The sequence below is a fragment of the Bos mutus genome, chromosome 2, assembly GCF_027580195.1.
Source record: "Bos mutus isolate GX-2022 chromosome 2, NWIPB_WYAK_1.1, whole genome shotgun sequence".
Taxonomy (NCBI): Eukaryota; Metazoa; Chordata; class Mammalia; order Artiodactyla; family Bovidae; genus Bos; species Bos mutus.
This window is the reverse complement of record NC_091618.1, coordinates 124,340,152-124,357,992: the sequence shown is the minus strand read 5'-3', so window position 1 is coordinate 124,357,992 and position 17,841 is coordinate 124,340,152. Positions and strand designations below refer to the sequence as shown.

General features: G+C 36.5%; 1 protein-coding gene across 1 annotated transcript in view; it reads right to left on the bottom strand.

Annotated features, from left to right (window-relative positions):
* The window catches only part of ZNF804A (zinc finger protein 804A), an 81,756-nt gene extending 68,462 nt beyond the window's left edge, over nucleotides 1-13,294 (bottom strand). Inside the window, exon 1 of the mRNA XM_070360799.1 lies at nucleotides 13,067-13,294. Within this exon, the coding sequence (XP_070216900.1) occupies nucleotides 13,067-13,294 (228 nt within the window). The remainder of the gene's footprint in view (nucleotides 1-13,066) is intronic.
* Between the last annotated feature and the right edge of the window lie 4,547 nt (nucleotides 13,295-17,841).

The following is a 17,841-nucleotide window of genomic DNA, read 5'->3' as shown; positions in this document are numbered from 1 at the left end:
AATATAGAAATATGGAGAAGAAAAAAAAAATCGCAGAAGAAATAGAAGCCCTTGCTTGAACAAGTTCCTATGCTATGTTAGCACAGAAGAAATATGAAACTCATACAACTGTTAATTCAACTGTCAATTTCTAGCTACACTGTCTATGTTTAGTTAACATAAAACTTCTAAATTATGAACATCTAAATATGTCCTCCATATTGGTGTGCAAATATTCAAACTTGGTATTTTTGTTTGCTTCCCCAAAATATCTGTACAGCAATTTATTCATCCCAAGTAGATTTCATTTGACTAATGTTTTCATCTTGACCCACATCTGTTTAGGTTGCACTTTTAAAATTCAGTAGTCTTTGGAAAATGAAATTCATTCCTGCAAGCTATTTACCTAAACTGAAAAGAATTAAACTGTATAAACAGATTGCTTTCATCATGCTGATAGTAAATAAATATCACTATACAATCAAACTCCTGAAAATATGAAAAATGCAGTGAGTTATCATTAGCTTTCATTTACAAAGCATAAAACAGGAAAATGTGTGTAGCACTTAGGTTTCCTTAAATCTAAATTTAATTGCTATTTCATGCTTCCTTAAATGTTAATGATGTCAGACATGAATAAACACTGAATGCTTGAAACACTGTCCAGGCCTTTCACTGAAGTACTGATATAAAGACCTACATTTCAGTCCCTACCATAGAATATATTTGTTTCTAATTTACAGATTGTCTCATGTTCAATTTATTTAAATTCAAAACAACTATACATTCAAGCCTCTTACGTGCTACACTCCCTCAGGCACTAGAACGTGGAGATGAAACGACCGAATCTTTTCTATGTCAATGGCAGTAATCCTCTCACTAAATATACAGGCTAGAAAAACTCATAGTTTGAATATTTAAATTCGAAAAAATTTGAAAGTGATTTACTAACTGTAATTTCATGAGTGATTAATATGTTTGTTACCTTATTTTGCTATATATTTGTATATGCATCATTTCATAGTGTTCACCATCATTCTTGGTAAAACTTGTAGTATGTCTTGTAGCAATGCATAATACATCTGCATAATCTGTATGTGCATAGTCCTCTTTCTTACTTTAAAGACAGTGATTTGTCATTATGTTTGATTAATTTTATCAACTTCACAGAAAGAGGTAACAAATTGCAAAAATTACTCAAATTGTTCATATATGAGTTGTCAATTTGAATAATTTACCATTTTGCAGCAGATTTCAGAAATATTCCCCATTATTCTTTTTGCTTGCATCCAATATGTTTTTTTAAAAAGTTAGTTTAAAATGATGAAAATGACTCATACAGATCTAAACTGCTTACTGAATTTTTACAAAATCTTCAAAATAATACTTTGTAGATCATCCAATTTAAATGAAACAAAAATTAAGTACCATGATTTCATGGCAAAAGTGTGCAAAGAAGAGATAAAATTCTAATCAATATGAGTTGCATTAATATTATAATGGCAACAGTCTGGTTCAAAGCAGAATTAACTTTCAAAACAATATTTTTGAACAGCAATTTCTTTGCAAACTAGTTGATTTTCCTTATTAATTATAATTACAGTTAAGCGACTTCCTCTCTCTAAATTTTTGGTTATTTCTTATTATGGTGTTGTTTTTTCCTTCCTAAGACTGATCTTTTTCCAGAGAAGCAATAATTTTTCCTAATTTTTCTTTCCTCAAATGTGGGAAATTTTTGAGTAAAGCAAACCGAGATTCTTAGGCTAAATTGCATTCTTCAAAAGTATAAGCCTTAGCCTAGATTTGAAAGAGGAAAACAAATCTGAAAATAATAGTCAAGATTTATTCAGTACTTTTTTAGGATCAGTTGCTGATTAGGGTTTGTATATATTAACTCATTCATATATTAACTCATTCAATCATGATCAAAATGATAAAAACATGCATTCTAGACATTTCCTCATTTTACAGGTGAGAGTACCAAAGCAAAGGTAAATATCTAGCTTAATGATATATAATAAATAAATGTGCAGCTAATATTTGAGCACAAATAATTTGATCCATAACACTTCATTATGTTTAAACTTTTAAGCAGAAAATAAAGTAGAGAGAACAATATAAGAGCTCCCACATACCCATCACTTGGCTTCAACAATTATCTTTAACTTAGGGCCAACCTTGTTTCATTTTATCCACTCCTACCTCATATCCTTTCCCCTGCCTCAGATAATTTTTAAAGACAGTCCTAAATTCATATTATGTTACCTGTTAATCTTTCAGTGTGTATTTCTAAAATAGAAGATTTTTTTTTTTAAATCAGAAAACCAATATCAGATCTAAAAAAACAAACGAAAAAACTACATTCAATTCTTACTATCATCAAATAGCCAGTCAGTTTGTTCACATAACTGCAATTATCTAATATTTTAAAATAGTTGTTCAAAACAAGATTCAAATAAGGCCCTTCATTACCTTCATCTGATATGATTCTCAGTCTCTTTCATGCTATAGGTGCTGCCACTCTTTGTTTTATTCTTCATGGTATTTTAGTTTTCAGATTTTTTTTTTTTGATTATACCTTACATTTTGTAAAGCATTCAGAACTATAGAAACATTACAAGAAGATGACAATAAATTTTATAAGGCCTTCTCTTTAATAAAATAATTGTTAATATTTTGGCATGTGTTTGTTCTCTTGCTTTCTCTCTATATCTTCCTAGAAGATGTTAAAAGCAGCATGGCATAGCTGCAGTTAAGGTTGCAAATGGTTTCACAGTAAGAAATATTTTTAGGCTAGAACTTTCAACTTGATATAAACTGCTGGAAGAAGTCAGGGCTGTGTCTTATAAAAAATCAGTAGAACAGAACGACTGGTTATTGAATGTGTCATAAGGGAAAAGAGTCGTATGTACTTTCATTGATTATACATTTTTAAAAATGTGTGTAAACTGATGGATCCTGGAAGATGAGGAAAGGGTAGCTGCTGTGTGTGCAAATGGGGAGAAGCAGCATGGAGAACAAGGCTTCTAGTATCTAGAAAAAAAATTTAAGTATGTATGTAGATAAAATCAGCCCTCATTAGGTTGACATGCCCAGTGCCCATGACCCCTCTCCTTCTCCAGTGCGGATGGTATCGAAAGAGGCCTTGACTGGTATCATAAAGCATAGTATACAGACATTCAACACAGCTACCTCCTTGCATAAGTTAAGAAATGCATTGAATAAAATGAAAGAGTAACGCAGCTGCTCATATTTCCTCCTCAAACTCAAACTCTCCCCTCTATCTGGCAAACACATTCTGTTCAATAATGTACACATTTCCCATTGCCCCACTAAGTACGATGGTAGAAAGTGAAGAAAGGATGAATTCTTGTAGCTATTAAGTCATCCAAACTCTTCAAAGTTTGCTGCTGCTGCTAAGTCACTTCAGTCGTGTCCGACTCTGTGTATAGACCGCAGCCCACCAGGCTCCCCTGTCCCTGGGATTCTCCAGGCAAGAACACTGGAGTGGGTTGCCATTTCCTTCTCCAATGCATGAAAGTAAAAAGTGAAAGTGAAGTCATTCAGTCATGTTCGACCCTCAGCGACCCTATGGACTGCAGCCCACCAGGCTCCTCCATCCATGGGACTCTCCAGGCAAGAGTACTGGAGTCGGGTGCCATTGCCTTCTCCGAACACAGTTTACATATACCTAAAACCAGTAAAAGTTGAATCCTTATTTTCAGGGATCAGATCAGATCAGTCGCTCAGTCGTGTCCGACTCTTTGCGACCCCATGAATGGCAGCACGCCAGGCCTCCCTGTCCATCACCAACTCCTGGAGTTCACTCAGACTCACGTCCATCGAGTCAGTGATGCCATCCAGCCATCTCATCCTCTGTTGTCCCTTTCTCTTCCTGCCCCCAATCCCTCCCAGTATCAGAGTCTTTTCCAATGAGTCAACTCTTCACATGAGTTGGCCAAAGTACTGGAGTTTCAGCTTCAGCATCATTCCTTCCAAAGAAATCCCAGGGCTGATCTCCTTCAGAATGGACTGGTTGGATCTCCTTGCAGTCCTAGGGACCCTCAAGAGTCTTCTCCAACACCACAGTTCAAAAGCATCAATTCTTCGGTGCTCAGCCTTATCCCCAAGTTACAAAGTCAATAATCTTTTCACATGCAACTATAGCAATTCTTCAGGGCAAGAGTTTTTGCAGAATAGCAAATTGATACAAGTTAACAGTTTATCTAGGGTCGAAGGGTCATTCCATCTATTCTATGCTGCTGCTGCTAAGTCGCTTCAGTCGTGTTCGACTCTGTGCGACCCCACAGACGGCAGCCCACCAGGCTCCACCATCCCTGGGATTCTCCAGGCAAGAACACTGGAGTGGGTTGACATTTCCTTCTCTAATGCATGAAAGTGAAAAGTGAAAGTGAAGTTGCTCAGTCGTGTCCGACTCTTAGCAACCCCATGGGCTGCAGCCTACCAGGCTCCTCTGTCCATGGGATTTTCCAGGCAAGAGTACTGGAGTGGGGTGCCATTACCTTCTCCTATAGCACCCAGTAGGACTTTGAAGGGAAAACCTCTCTTTTCCAAAATGATGCAACTTATGTTGGCTTCAGCATAACACATGGCATCAAATGCTATTCAGCCCCTCTTGAGAGTCAACCGTTGGAGAAGGCAATGGCAACCCACTCCGGTACTCTTGCCTGGAAAATCCCATGGACTGGTAGGCTGCAGTCCATGGGGTTTCTAGGAATTGGATACAACTGAGCGACTTCACTTTGACTTTTCACTTTCATGCACTGGAGAAGGAAATGGCTACCCACTCCACTATTCTTGCCTGGAGAATCCTAGGGATGGGGGAGCCTGGTGGGCTGCCGTCTATGGGGTTGCACAGAGTCGGACAGGACTGAAGCGACTTAGCAGCAGCAGCAGCAGCAAGAGTCAACCGTAACTCAATGCCATCAGTAACCTTCCCTGAGGAACATGAGCTCCAGGAGAGCAGGGATTCACTCCTGCTTTGTTGACTGTGGTATCTCAAGAGCTTATAACAGAGCCCAGCACTAGCAGACACTTGACAAATAATAATAAGGAATACCAGAACTGTCCTTTTTAATTAACATGTGTATAAAAAACAAATATGACAAAAACGAGCAGCACTAAGAGATACAATGTTATTAAAGTAGCCATGTTCATGTTTGGGCTTTCAGTATCCAGTCATTTGGGGGACATCTTTAGAGCTAACAGCAAATAATATATAAATTATCACTGCTAAATAATAGTTGTGATTATATATTACATCCAAGATTTCTGCCAGGAATGCTCTATTTAAAGTAGCTAAAGTTGTGAAGGTATAAATAGATCAGGCACTGTCAGTATATAATTATTTTCAATACTAAAAAATATTTGTATGTAATTAACACTTAAATACTTTGGAAAAATCTCTCTTCTCTGTCTCTATCTCTCTTATTGCTCCTATCAAGAATAAAAGTATCCTTGTGATTTATACCCAGCATAAATTTCACTATAGGTTCTCTAAACAGAGAAAAAGTCTTTGCTAAAATTTGATTGTAATGAAAATATTAACCAAGGAAGAGGTCACAAAACTGTTCTAGTTTAAGAGGATATTTGATAGAAGGCATTTCATCAGAAAATCCATAGTCTACACATTCTGTAAAATACTGCACATCTTCTGGGCCATATCTCTTGTCCCAGTTAGTATCAAAGTGACAGGTTCTGAAACAGTCTCCAGCAGCCTTCTGTAGTACCACTTGGCTGCAGTTGTCCCCAGGCTGCGTTGAGGCATCACATCCCATCCAGTGGCTTCTCTGACTCATGATATAGGAGCTTGCAGATTCCTTCTTAGCACTAACAAATATGCAACCCAGGAATGTTGAGCAGTTAACACCATACAGGTCCACCCTTGACCTTCATGGACAGTAAGAACTCAAGGATAAACTATTTCCCCTTTTACCTACCAGACAGATAATTTTGAGACACATTTCTAAGATTCCACAGAGATTCCCAGTGGGAAGGAGCACCAGTTACTTGTACTAGTGACAAACAGTAACTGTATCCTTATATTAGCTTTTCTTACCTTTTCTATTTCTGTGGAACTTCATTTCTGCTTCCTGGGCTCATGTCCCAAGTAAATAAGTACTTGTCTCAGGGGAGAAGGATAGGGGGAAAGGGGACTTAAGAAGTTGGAGATCGACATGTATACACTGCTATATTCGAAATGGATAACCAACAAGAGCTTACTGTATACCACAGGGAACTCTGCTCAATGTTACATGATAGCCTGGATGGGGGGAGGGTTTACGGGAGAATCAGTTCAGTTCAGTTTAGTTCAGTCACTCAGTCATGTCTGACTCTTTGCAACCCCATGGACTGCAGCATGCCAGGCCTCCCTGTCCGTCACCAACTCCCGGAGTTTACCCAAACTCATGTCCATTGAGTTGGTGATGCCATCCAACTATCTCATCCTTTGTCATATCCCCTTCTCCTCCTGCCCTCAATCTTTCCAAGCATCAGGGTCCTTTCAAAGGAGTCAGTTCTTCGCATCAGCTGGCCAAAGTATTGGAGTTTCAGCTTCAGCATCAGTCCTTCCAATGAATAATCAGGACTGATTTCCTTTAGGAGGGACTGGTTGGATATTTTTGCAGTCCAAGGGACTCTCAAGAGTCTTCTCCAACATGACAGTTCAAAAGCATCAATTCTTCAGTGCTCAGCTATCTTTATAGTCCAACTCTCAGGAGAATACATATATATATATATATATATATATATATATATATATATGTGTGTGTGTGTGTGTGTGTGTGTGTGTGTGTGTGTGTATGACTGAGTCCCTTTGCTCTTCACTGAAACTATCAGAACATAGCTAATTGGCTATACTCCAATATAAAATAAAAAGTTCAAATAAAAAATAAATAACTGGTTGCATAGAAGCCTTTGTCTTGGGTTTGATTTTAAGATGAACTGGGAGAAGACTATCAGTTTTCTGGTATTTTCTATGAGTGTCTTTCTGACAAGACACGTTTTCTAGAATAAAATAAGATGATACCATATTTCAGCTCAAAATTCCCTAATAGCCCATCATCATTATTAGAATAAATGCTTTTATAATGACCCACACGTCCTCCTCCACCTGTTACTTGTACTACGTCTTTGTCATCAATTTCTATCACTCTCTCTTTTACTTTGCTTTCAGTTCACTTCAGTTCAGTCATTCAGGCATGTCCGACTCTTTGTGACCCATGAACTTCAGCACACCAGGCTTCCCTGTCAATCACCAAGTCCTGCAGCTTGCTCATACTCATGTCCATCGAGTCAGAGATGCCATCCAACCATCTCATCCTTTGTCATCCCCTTCTCCTTCCACCTTCCTTCCCCTTCTCCTCCTGCCCTCAATCTTTTCAGCATCAGGGTCTTTTCAAATGAGTCAGTTCTTCGCATCAGGTGGCCAAAGTATAAGAGTGTCAGCTTCATCATCAGTCCTTCCAATGAATATTCAGGACTGATTTCCTTTAGGATTGACTGGTTGGATCTCCTTGCAGTCGAAGGGACTCTCAAGAGTCTTCTCCAACACCACAGTTCAAAACATCAATTCTTTGGCGCTCAGCTTTCTTTATAGTCCAACTCTCACATCCCTACATGACTACTGGGAAAACCATAGCTTTGACTAGATGGACCTTTGTTGGCAAAGTAATGTCTCTGCTTTATCATATGCTCTCTAGTTTGGTCATAGCTTTTCTTCCAGGCAGCAAGCATCTTTTAATTTCATGGATGTAGGTACTTTGCTTTACCTACTCTTATTTCCTTAAGGTTTTTGAAACTTTAATTATACAGTCACTTTGACACTTGGACTTATCATTTATTTTCCCTTGAATGTTCTCATACCAGGTGCTTGCATGAAATACTCATTCACTTCTTGCTGATCTCTGCTAAAATGTTCTTTCCTCAAAGATGACTTCCCTTATCATCCTTCTATAAGAGGAACACTTTATTCAGTTCTTTCCTTGTTTTATCTTTAGCTTTAAATTTAGGATGAGAAAGTTTACTCAGAAAGAGAACAGTTATAGAACACCATTTGGCATTGGAGACTGAAGGCTATATTAACAGCATGGGAGAGACAGGGTACATGCAAGAGTAAACAGGTTATGTAAACAAAGAAATGGAAATTCCAAGAAGGAATTTTTTAAAAATGCAAGAATTAAAAAAAAATTCTAATTGAAATGAATACTTTCAGGGGACTCATCAATAGACATGGTACAGCTGAGGAAAATGAAATTGAAGATGTGCCAACAAAATCTTAAACAAACTAAAATTTAAGGAGGAAGGAAAGAAAGAAGAAGCCAGAACACAGGAATGTATAAGAAATATGGGATAATATCACAAGGTATAATTAACTTTTTTTTAAATACCAGAAGGAGAAAAGAGAATGCAGTGGAAGAAATATTTGAAGAAAATTGGCTGAAAAGTTTCCTTATTAATAGAGATGCCAAATAACAGACCTAGGAAGCTCAGAGAACATTAAAAGGATATAAATAGTACAACGACAAACACCTAGACATATCATATTTATACAACAGAAAGACAAAGAGAAAATCTTCAGATTCAGCCTCTATCAGATATACTAACCAAATCATCATCAATAGATCTTGCCTGTAAGTAATTCTTTTTTTCTTCAAGAAGAAAAGAATATAGGAAAAGTTGGAGAAGGAACAAATTAATGCAAAATAGATATGTCCAAACATTTAAAAAGTTAACTTTGTTTAAAACAACAATACCATCAATGAATTGGGTAGTTACAACATATAAGTAAGCAAAATGAGTCACAGCAATGTCAGAAAGGAAAGTGTGTGCTCAGTTGCTCAGTCAGGTCTGACTCTTTGCAACCCTTTGGACTGTAGCCCACCAGGCTCCTCTGTCCATAGGATTTTTCAGGCAAGAATACTGGAGTGGGTTGCCAATTCCTCCTCTAGGGGATCTTCCAGATCCGGGGATCAAATCCTGCATTGCAGTCATTGGGGAAGCCTACTGTATAGAACAAGGCACTCAGTGATCTGTGGTGACCAAAGTGGGAAGGAAATCCAAAAAAGAGGGGATACATGTATACATAGAGCTGACTCATTTTTCTGTACAATAGGTACTAACACAACATTGTAAAGCAGCTATATTCCAATAAACCTTAATAAAAAAAAAAAAAAAGAAAGCACTGGGGTAAAGGAAGAGTCTCCTAAAGGGCACCTGCACTGCCTGTGAAATGGTAGAGTGTTATGTGACACTGGACTTAGATTAGTAAGAACGCATGTTATAAACTCCAGACAGACCACTAAAAAGGTATTAAACTAAGGGAAGAGATAAAATTGAATAATATACATTGTTTAATTGCTTAATTAAAACTTGAGAAGGCAGAAAAAAAAGGCCAAAAGAGAGAGAAACAAAGAATAAATTTAACAAATAGAAAACAAAGACAAACATGGTAGTTATTACATCAACTGCATAAAAAACTCACTTTAATTACATCAATTAAAAGAAAAAACTGCATAAAAAACAGGCTAACTATCATGTACAAGAAATCTGCTCTAAAGACCCAGGATAAAAGTAAAGACTGTTATGAAGGAAGTTGCTACAAGGGCAAATGAAGCTTGTTCATGTTGGAAACCCTGGACCCTGCTGCTGCTGCTGCTAAGTTGCTTCAGTCGTGTCCGACTCTGTGCGACCCCATAGACGGCAGCCCACCAGGCTACCCCGTCCCTGGGATTCTCCAGGCAAGAACACTGGAGTGGGTTGTCATTTCTTTCTCCAATGCACCCTGGACCCTAATGGAGAGCAAAAACCTAGGAGTTTTGTATTTATAGGGTCAGGGACCAAAGCTATTTATCCAACAAATCCCCTTAAGTATTGGCCCATGGCAGTTTTTGGAGGGCATTTACACCTGACACTATATACAGAAAACACTGTACCTATATTATAAACACATGTTACACTGACTCTATGGATGTGAGTCTCAGTGAACTCCGGGAGTTGGTGATGGACAGGGAGGCCTGGTGTGCTGCAATTCATGGGGTCGCAAAGAGTCAGACACGACTGAGCGACTGATCTGATCTGATGCAAATAGAAAACACACACACACACACACACATATATGTATATACTCACTACTTATAATTACATGAAACATCTGTTGTAATTTCTCACTATTATACATTCTATGAAAGCAAGGTACTTATAGTCTGATTATTGCTATATCCCCAATGCCTGAAGAATGACTAGAACAAATAGATATTAAAAAAGGTTGTTTAATAAATAAGTGAATAAACTAACTATATTTTTGGAGGTTGTACATATCATTTATTGTTTATAGACTTGAATCATGATTTTGGTGGTGTGTACTATTTGAGTAGATGGAAAAAATATGTTTGAAATACCCAAAATACACATATTATTTTTCTAATATAATTAATACTTATAACTCTTGCTATCTAAGTACCTGTGCAAAATTCAATGCTTCTTATACTATAATTTTCTGAAGGATAATTTGTAAGATTGCAATCTAGATTCCCTAAAGCTAGATATTGCTGCTAAGTCATTTCAGTCGTGTCCGACTCTTAGCGACTCCATGGACTGCAGCCTACCAGGCTCCTCCATCCATGGGATTTTCCAGGCAAGAGTACTGGAGTAGGGTACCATTGCCTTCTTAGTTATTTAATATTTTCTGTTACTTAGACATAATTTCATCCAATTATGTTTTCTTATACAACAGTTTATTCTATTTTCATTGTTAGCTACTTTAAACATAGCATTATACAATAGATCAAAAAGGTCAGAAATATGATTTTATTACATAATAATAAAATTAAAAGGAAATAATAAACATTTTAAAATTCCAAGTGCTCTGAAGCTTATAATAGCAATACAGATATCCATTTTCCCTCTAATAACTTGAACTGGAAGGGTTCACGACAACATTCAACAAGGCTATTTAGAGGCCAAGATTAATTCTTTTGGATTAGATGAGAAATTTGTGTATTTTCTCATACTGCATTTTGAGAATAGAAGATCTAAGAAGTTTTGCATATTTGTTAATGTATGTATTACTTTAAAAGATGGCCACATGGAAAAGAGGAGATAAGAGCACCTGAGAGTGTATGTGTATATTGCATACAGATATGTATAAACTGCAGATTTTTGGAAGGAAAGGTGAATTGTTAATTAATTTTAGACTAGTTCTACTTCTTCCTAAAGTCAAACAGTTTTCTCTCCTTTTCCCCCTTTTCTTTTCATTTCCTGGCTACAAAATGAAATTGTCTTGCTGAGAAGAAAATAAGGTAAAATAATAGTTCTCAAACTTTTAGCCTTATGCATTTTTAGAAAATATTTTCCCCAAAAGCAAGCATGACACTGTAGGTGTCGCATTGGAGGAGTTCCCCAGATGCCTTGCGAAGATCATAATGCAACCATAGCTTCCATAATAAGAGGAATAATACATGGAGACCTGCTGTCCCTCCCATTAGTGCCTGCAGGCTCTGCCCCTGCGGTTAATTCTGCTTTGTCTTGAACTCCAAATGGGAGTGATATTCTGTGTGTTTGATATATTGTTAGCACAGCAGGGAAAGCCCGTTTGAAAATAATCATATGTTTCAGGTATCCGAAAGAAAAGGGACATTTTGCAAAGAACAGCATTTTAACTTGAAAAACTTAGAACTAAAATTTGGGTGGAGAAGACACAATGAAGAAGGTAAGAACATTAACACATATTGACTACCTCAAAAGAGCACTACACGTAAATTATCTCAGGCTTGACAATATTAATCCTCAGGTGAAAACTATTAGCCCCATTTTACATATGATGAAAACAAAACTAGAAGGAAAGAATAATTGGCCCACAATCCTATACAATGTGATGGGGAGTCTGACATTTTGTTTACTCTTGCTGAGCTACCCATGAACTCTCTTTCCATGCCTGACATTGTTTTCTTTTAGGATAAATCAATAGTGGCCTAAAGAATTAACCCAGCAAAAAAGATACATAAGAGATACAGATTTTTAAAAACATTAAAATTTTAAAAAGAAAGTATATTTTGTTAAAATATAAATTTAGTTAAAATTTAAACATATGATGATGTAAAACATTTAATACTACTAGGATTACTTAGTGAACATATATACTTAAAACTATGACAATGCTAGTTTGAATAACAAAATGAGCAAGATATGATTCTTCAGTGATTGAGGCTCTGAACAATGTAAGGAATGGGGAAGGAAGTGACCATGTAACCTACATGAAACCATAACCAGGTGACTTGATCACATCACTGGATAAAATTTATACTCTAGTTTTCTAATATAAGGGAAATACTATGCAAACAAAGTTTTTGATATATTCAGTTTCTAGAAAACATAATACAAGTGCATTTTAAGAATAAATAGTGAACTCGCTAGTTAATATTGAAAATTTTCTACCATTGAGATGATATCCCTGCTTTTTATTTTAAAAATCCCAGGCTGCTATTTATGGCTGTAATTTGATAAAGATATCTATAGGGTTCATACTCATGCTACGACAAAAGATTTGAGTAAGGCAAAGAGAAAAAATATGAAAATGTTCTAAATTATATTTGATGAGGAAATGAACCTATATATTCTGGAACTGGAAGAAAAATTCTATTACCAAAAAAAAAAAGAAACTTTCTGGAGATATCTTCAGAATAAGTAATGACAATACTCATAACTGAATATTTCTATAGTACAAATTGCATGCCAGCCTCATTTCAGGATACTGCATGTATTTCACATCATGTAATTCTCACAACTTAATGTGGTCGGTCCTCTTATTATTGTCAACTCACAGATAAAGTCACAGGGACACAGAGAATTTAAGAACCTGCCCTAGGTCAGATAGTTAGTGGGTGGCAAAATCAGTACATAGGAAATCTGTACGTAGGAAGCTTGGCTTCACTGTTGTATTATAATGATAGAAGCTGATGACAATGAGCTATAAAAACAAAAACACAGCACAATTCATGATTGTCCAAATGACTGTGCTTTAGAGCTAAAATTGGGATCATAAGGACAACAATAAAAAAGCATTTCCTACCTGCTGTTTCAGTAGCCTGAGTCCCTCCCTGCAAATACTCCCCAGAGAGAAACTCCTATGTGCCCAGGCATGCTCTTTTTCTCCTTTACGAAGTCCTGCCTCCAGAAATGTCTGCTGCCAGGGCTCCTCTGCCCACTGAGCCGTGTGACCAGCTTTTTCCTGCTGTTCTTCCCCAGGCAGGTTCCCAAAGGCCCTAGTGATCATACTAAGGGTAATAACTCCTGTCATGATCAAAGCCACTGTGGAGGCCTCCAATGCTGTGGGTTAGAGCAGAGTCTGATGTTCCAAGTACGTAGGAAGTGTAGAAATGTTTTCATACCTTGTAAAATATGATCTGAGCTTTCATCTACAGCTTTTTTTTAACACAGAGATGACATTTAAGTACAATTAAGTATTTACAAATAAATTCAGCATGAAAAGTACATAATATTTTTCTTCAGACTATTTTTGTCTTTTTTTTTCTAATCTACAGCATTTAAATCTTTCTGTAGAGAACTGCTAACAACTTTGCTCTGTCTGTCTCTCTCTGTCTTTAGGAACAAATCACTAAGAAGATTGTATCTTTTATTATATCAGTATGTGCCACAAACAATTTTAACCTTCTCTTTTTAAATATCAAGACTATCAGACTGGAAAACCATAAAAGTCTGAAAAAAATATGAGAATGATAGTAAATATGAAATGTGAAAACTATTTCTAAAAGAAAATAAACTATCATTTCTGATGTAACTATAAAAAGTATTAAAATAAGTCAAACTAAGGCTGGAAATGGAAGCACTGCTGGCTCAGTGGTAAAGAATCTGCCTGCAATGCAGGAGACACAGGAGACATGGGTTCATTCCCTGAGTCAAGAAGACCCCTTGGAGGAGGAAATGGTAACCCACTCCAGTATTCTTGCCTCGATAATTCCATAGACAGAGGAGCCTTGCGAGCTACAGTCCAAAGGGTTACAAAGTGTTAGACACTACTGAGCAACTGGAAAATTTCCACAAGGCTGGAAAATATGTTATAATTTGGAGACTAAATTAGGTATGTTACCTCAGAAGCTATACTACTCGTGACACACAAGTACCCAGTTCTGTGCGTGACCTATTGTTGACCAAGCAGTATGCTAGATGGATTCTTTGCTTATGAAGAAGGATAAACAGGGTTCCTGGAGTAGAGGAATACAAGAGCTAGTGAGCTAGAGGGCCACATAAAGAGATGGTGTCAACCTGGTAACATTAAGTGCTATGGTAAAGATTTCATAGGACCCTTTGGAGTACTTTAGGGTCAAGTGAGGCTTCTGGGGAAGGTGACAAGTGAACTGAGCTGTAAAGAAGCAGTAGCAATTATCCAAGAAAAGAAATGTCTGAATAGGTTCCCAGAAAACGAGATACAGTGTACATAGTCACAGAGGTTTGAACAAACTTGATGAGGTCAGGGAACAAAAGCAGGGTATTATTAACAGGGTTTAAAGCACTAGGCAGAGCGCTTAAAAGAAACAGCATGGAGAGTAAGTAAAAGTGTGACCACAAAGTCTGTGGCACAGGAAGGACCAGGCAGCTGTTTGGGTTACTCATGATAATTAAGAAGAGAAATTGGGAATAGGGAAGCTTGGTAACACACTTTTACAATTGCTCAAGCAAGAGATGGTGAGAGCCTGTGTTACAAAACCTATAGGTAAAAAACTGTTCGATTCTAAGATCAAAAGTCACATTGATTTTAATAATACAATTCTATCATATATTTATACCTAAACAATTTATAAACAATGAGTTTATCAAATCTTACTTTGAGGACTCCATCTAATAGTTCTATAGATTTAATGTACACAGTCACTGGTTTTAATCATGAAGTCCCACTATCAATCAACTCCACATTACTTTTCTCTCTAAAGTACTGACTCTGCATCCCGCTGGCCATGAGTCACTCCCAGTGTCTGTAACTGTACGTGTGCACAAGCAACTCTCCAAGCTTCGTGAACATGGGTGGATTTCAGGCCTGGGTGGCTACTTTTGGTTAAGAAGTTCCTTGTGTTCAGTAATAGGCATCCCAGGAAGTACAGGCTCTGCCACACTGTCAATCATTGTCTAGCTTTGTTCTCTTTTCCTTAGGAGATATTTCACTGTTACTAAACAATTCCATTGTAAAGAACAGCTACAGGGTGCTAAGAGCCATGCTAGGCATTTCTGAATTATTCTTTATGAAAATTCTACAAGATTGATATTCTTAATCTTAATTTATAGATAAGGGGAAGGAGGCCCAGAGATTAAGCAGCTCTTCCAAATTTCAGAGGTACTGGGTCGCAGCATTAATATTTAAAACCACACCTGGTTATCTCAGCTTTGAAGCCCTGATCATTAATATGTAAGCCTGAAGGTATGCAATTCAATTTAATACCAAAAAAATCCTCGGGTACCTGCTATGTGTGAGACCAAAAGAAGGTGTGGAATGGAAACATAAAACCAAATTGTTCTCTCCTCAGCAAACTAGTAGGGTAGGAGACAGTCCAAAGAGATGGCTATAATGCTGTGGCACAACTGCGATTAGACCACAAGTGAGAGAGAAATCACTTACTTAACTCAACAAGGAAAGAAAATAAGGGAAGAATGAAGAGGAGATGGCTTTAAACAGAATTCTAAAGAATGAAGAAGAGACTCCAACTCAGAAAGAGAACATTTGTCAGAAGGAACAGTAGGAATTATGACATGGAGTTGAAAATTCCTGGAGTTTTCTGGAAACAGCAAGTTGTTCAGAGTTGCCAGAGAGTTTGTGAAGATATACTCAGAAAACAAAATTGGGGACAACCCTGCTCTAAGGTTTGGAAGGGCTGTATGTCTTGATAATATAGATCTTTGTCCTATAGACAAAGGGAAAACTTCAGAAGTTTTAAACCGGCAAAAAGAAATGATTACAACTACCTGGGTGGGTAATATAACTCTCAACACCTCTTTCTTCAAGGTAATTTTTAAAATGCATAAGTATCCTTGATAATCATATATATATATATACACACACACACACATGCACGCATACATACATACATATTATATAAAATAATTTTTTCATGATGGTTTCAGGTTTAATTTGATTCTGTTGCCAACTGACAGAAAATGTTTCATAATAATTGTAGTTCAAAGGAAGGGAAAGTAACAGAGAGGAGCTAACTGCTTCCTCTGCTTTGGGTTCAGTTGCACTCAATCTTTTCTGCAGAATGAATGGATAGCTCATATGCTTAAGTTCTATCTTCCTTTTATATCAATGTATCATTTTAAAATATTCTTCATGTGTTGTTCTCAGTACAGCATGATTTTACAGTTTTATGTCTTTAAATTAGAAGGGAAATCACTAAAAGCAATTTTTGACAAGCAAATCATTGTGATATGACTATTACATGACCCAATCTCTTTATTATAAAGAGAAAAACATAAATCTAGACATGTAAAAGGATTTTGCAAAGGTTATTATTTGTTTCTTGTTACAGAGTTCTAAACGGTTCTCAGTTATTTATCCATTAAACAAGTATTTACTAAATGCCTATACTATGAGGTCTCCTCCTCAACAGCACCCTTCAATATTCCAAAAACCACAAGTAATAACTTTTCCTCTTAAAGTGAAGCAGAGAGAACCAATAAACTTTGCCTCTTGTCAACTTACAAGAAAAGTAAACAAGAAAATGATGACTTTTTATCCAGGCAATAAACTACATAATAGTTATAAAGAAGTTTTAAAAAAGAGAAAATAGTTATAAAGCAGAAATAAGGTATGAAATGCCTGAAAATTTCTTGATAAAGTATTTTTTTTAAATTTTTTTTAAAGAAATTCTGCTAGCTTATTGCTAGGTCTCCATCTTAGAAAAATAGGACACTTACCCAAGAATGTCCCCAGTGAGTTAAGAGAGATACGACTGTGTTATCAAAGACACAGTTTTTGACCTGTGTAACGGAAGACTCTGAACTTCTCCCCATTTTGACTGTGGGAGCTGAACTGCAAGGCATAGGTAACATTCTTTTTGCCAGCTTTTATTTGCCAAGTAGAAATGAGATCTTGAGGCCACAAACCATCAGAGAAGCAGATTAATTAACAAATACTGCCTAGTATTACATTTGTCATAAGAAAAGGGTGATGAAATCTTTTAGGCCAGTCTGTGCCGTAGTATTCTGAATTTCCCCCTCACTGAAATGATGAAAAAAAAAAAATAGAGAAAAAGTTACACATGGTCCTTGTCTTTATGGAGCTTACAATCTAATGAGGCTGAATGAATGAAAAAGAAGAAAATAAGCTCAAAATTGCAAGAAGAAAATAATTACAAACTGTTATGTTTTCTAAAACAAGAGTTTGTAAGGAAGAAAAATGTTAAACAAGACAGATATGAGGAAACAGTAAAGATTAATGCAGAATTAAGTGAATAGAAAATAGATAAATCATAAACAAAATCCCCCAAAAGTGGTTCTTTGGAAAAAAAAAAAAAAGAAATTGGCAAATGTTTAGCTAGATTTACAAAGACAATGGAGAGGAATGAAAGAGAAGACATCACTACCAAGTTTATAGAAACATCAACACTTATAAACTCATACAACAAACAAAATTGCCAGTATATTAGGTAACATCGTTGAAATGAAAAAAAATCTTGTGATGACACAAACTGCTGCACCTTATTCAAGAATAAATAGAAAATTTGAATATATGTAAAACATAAAGAGATTAATTAGTAATTTTCAAACAATAAGCAAATAAAAACTCAGACCCAGATGGTTTCACTGGTGAAGGCTATACGACGTTGATGTAGTTAC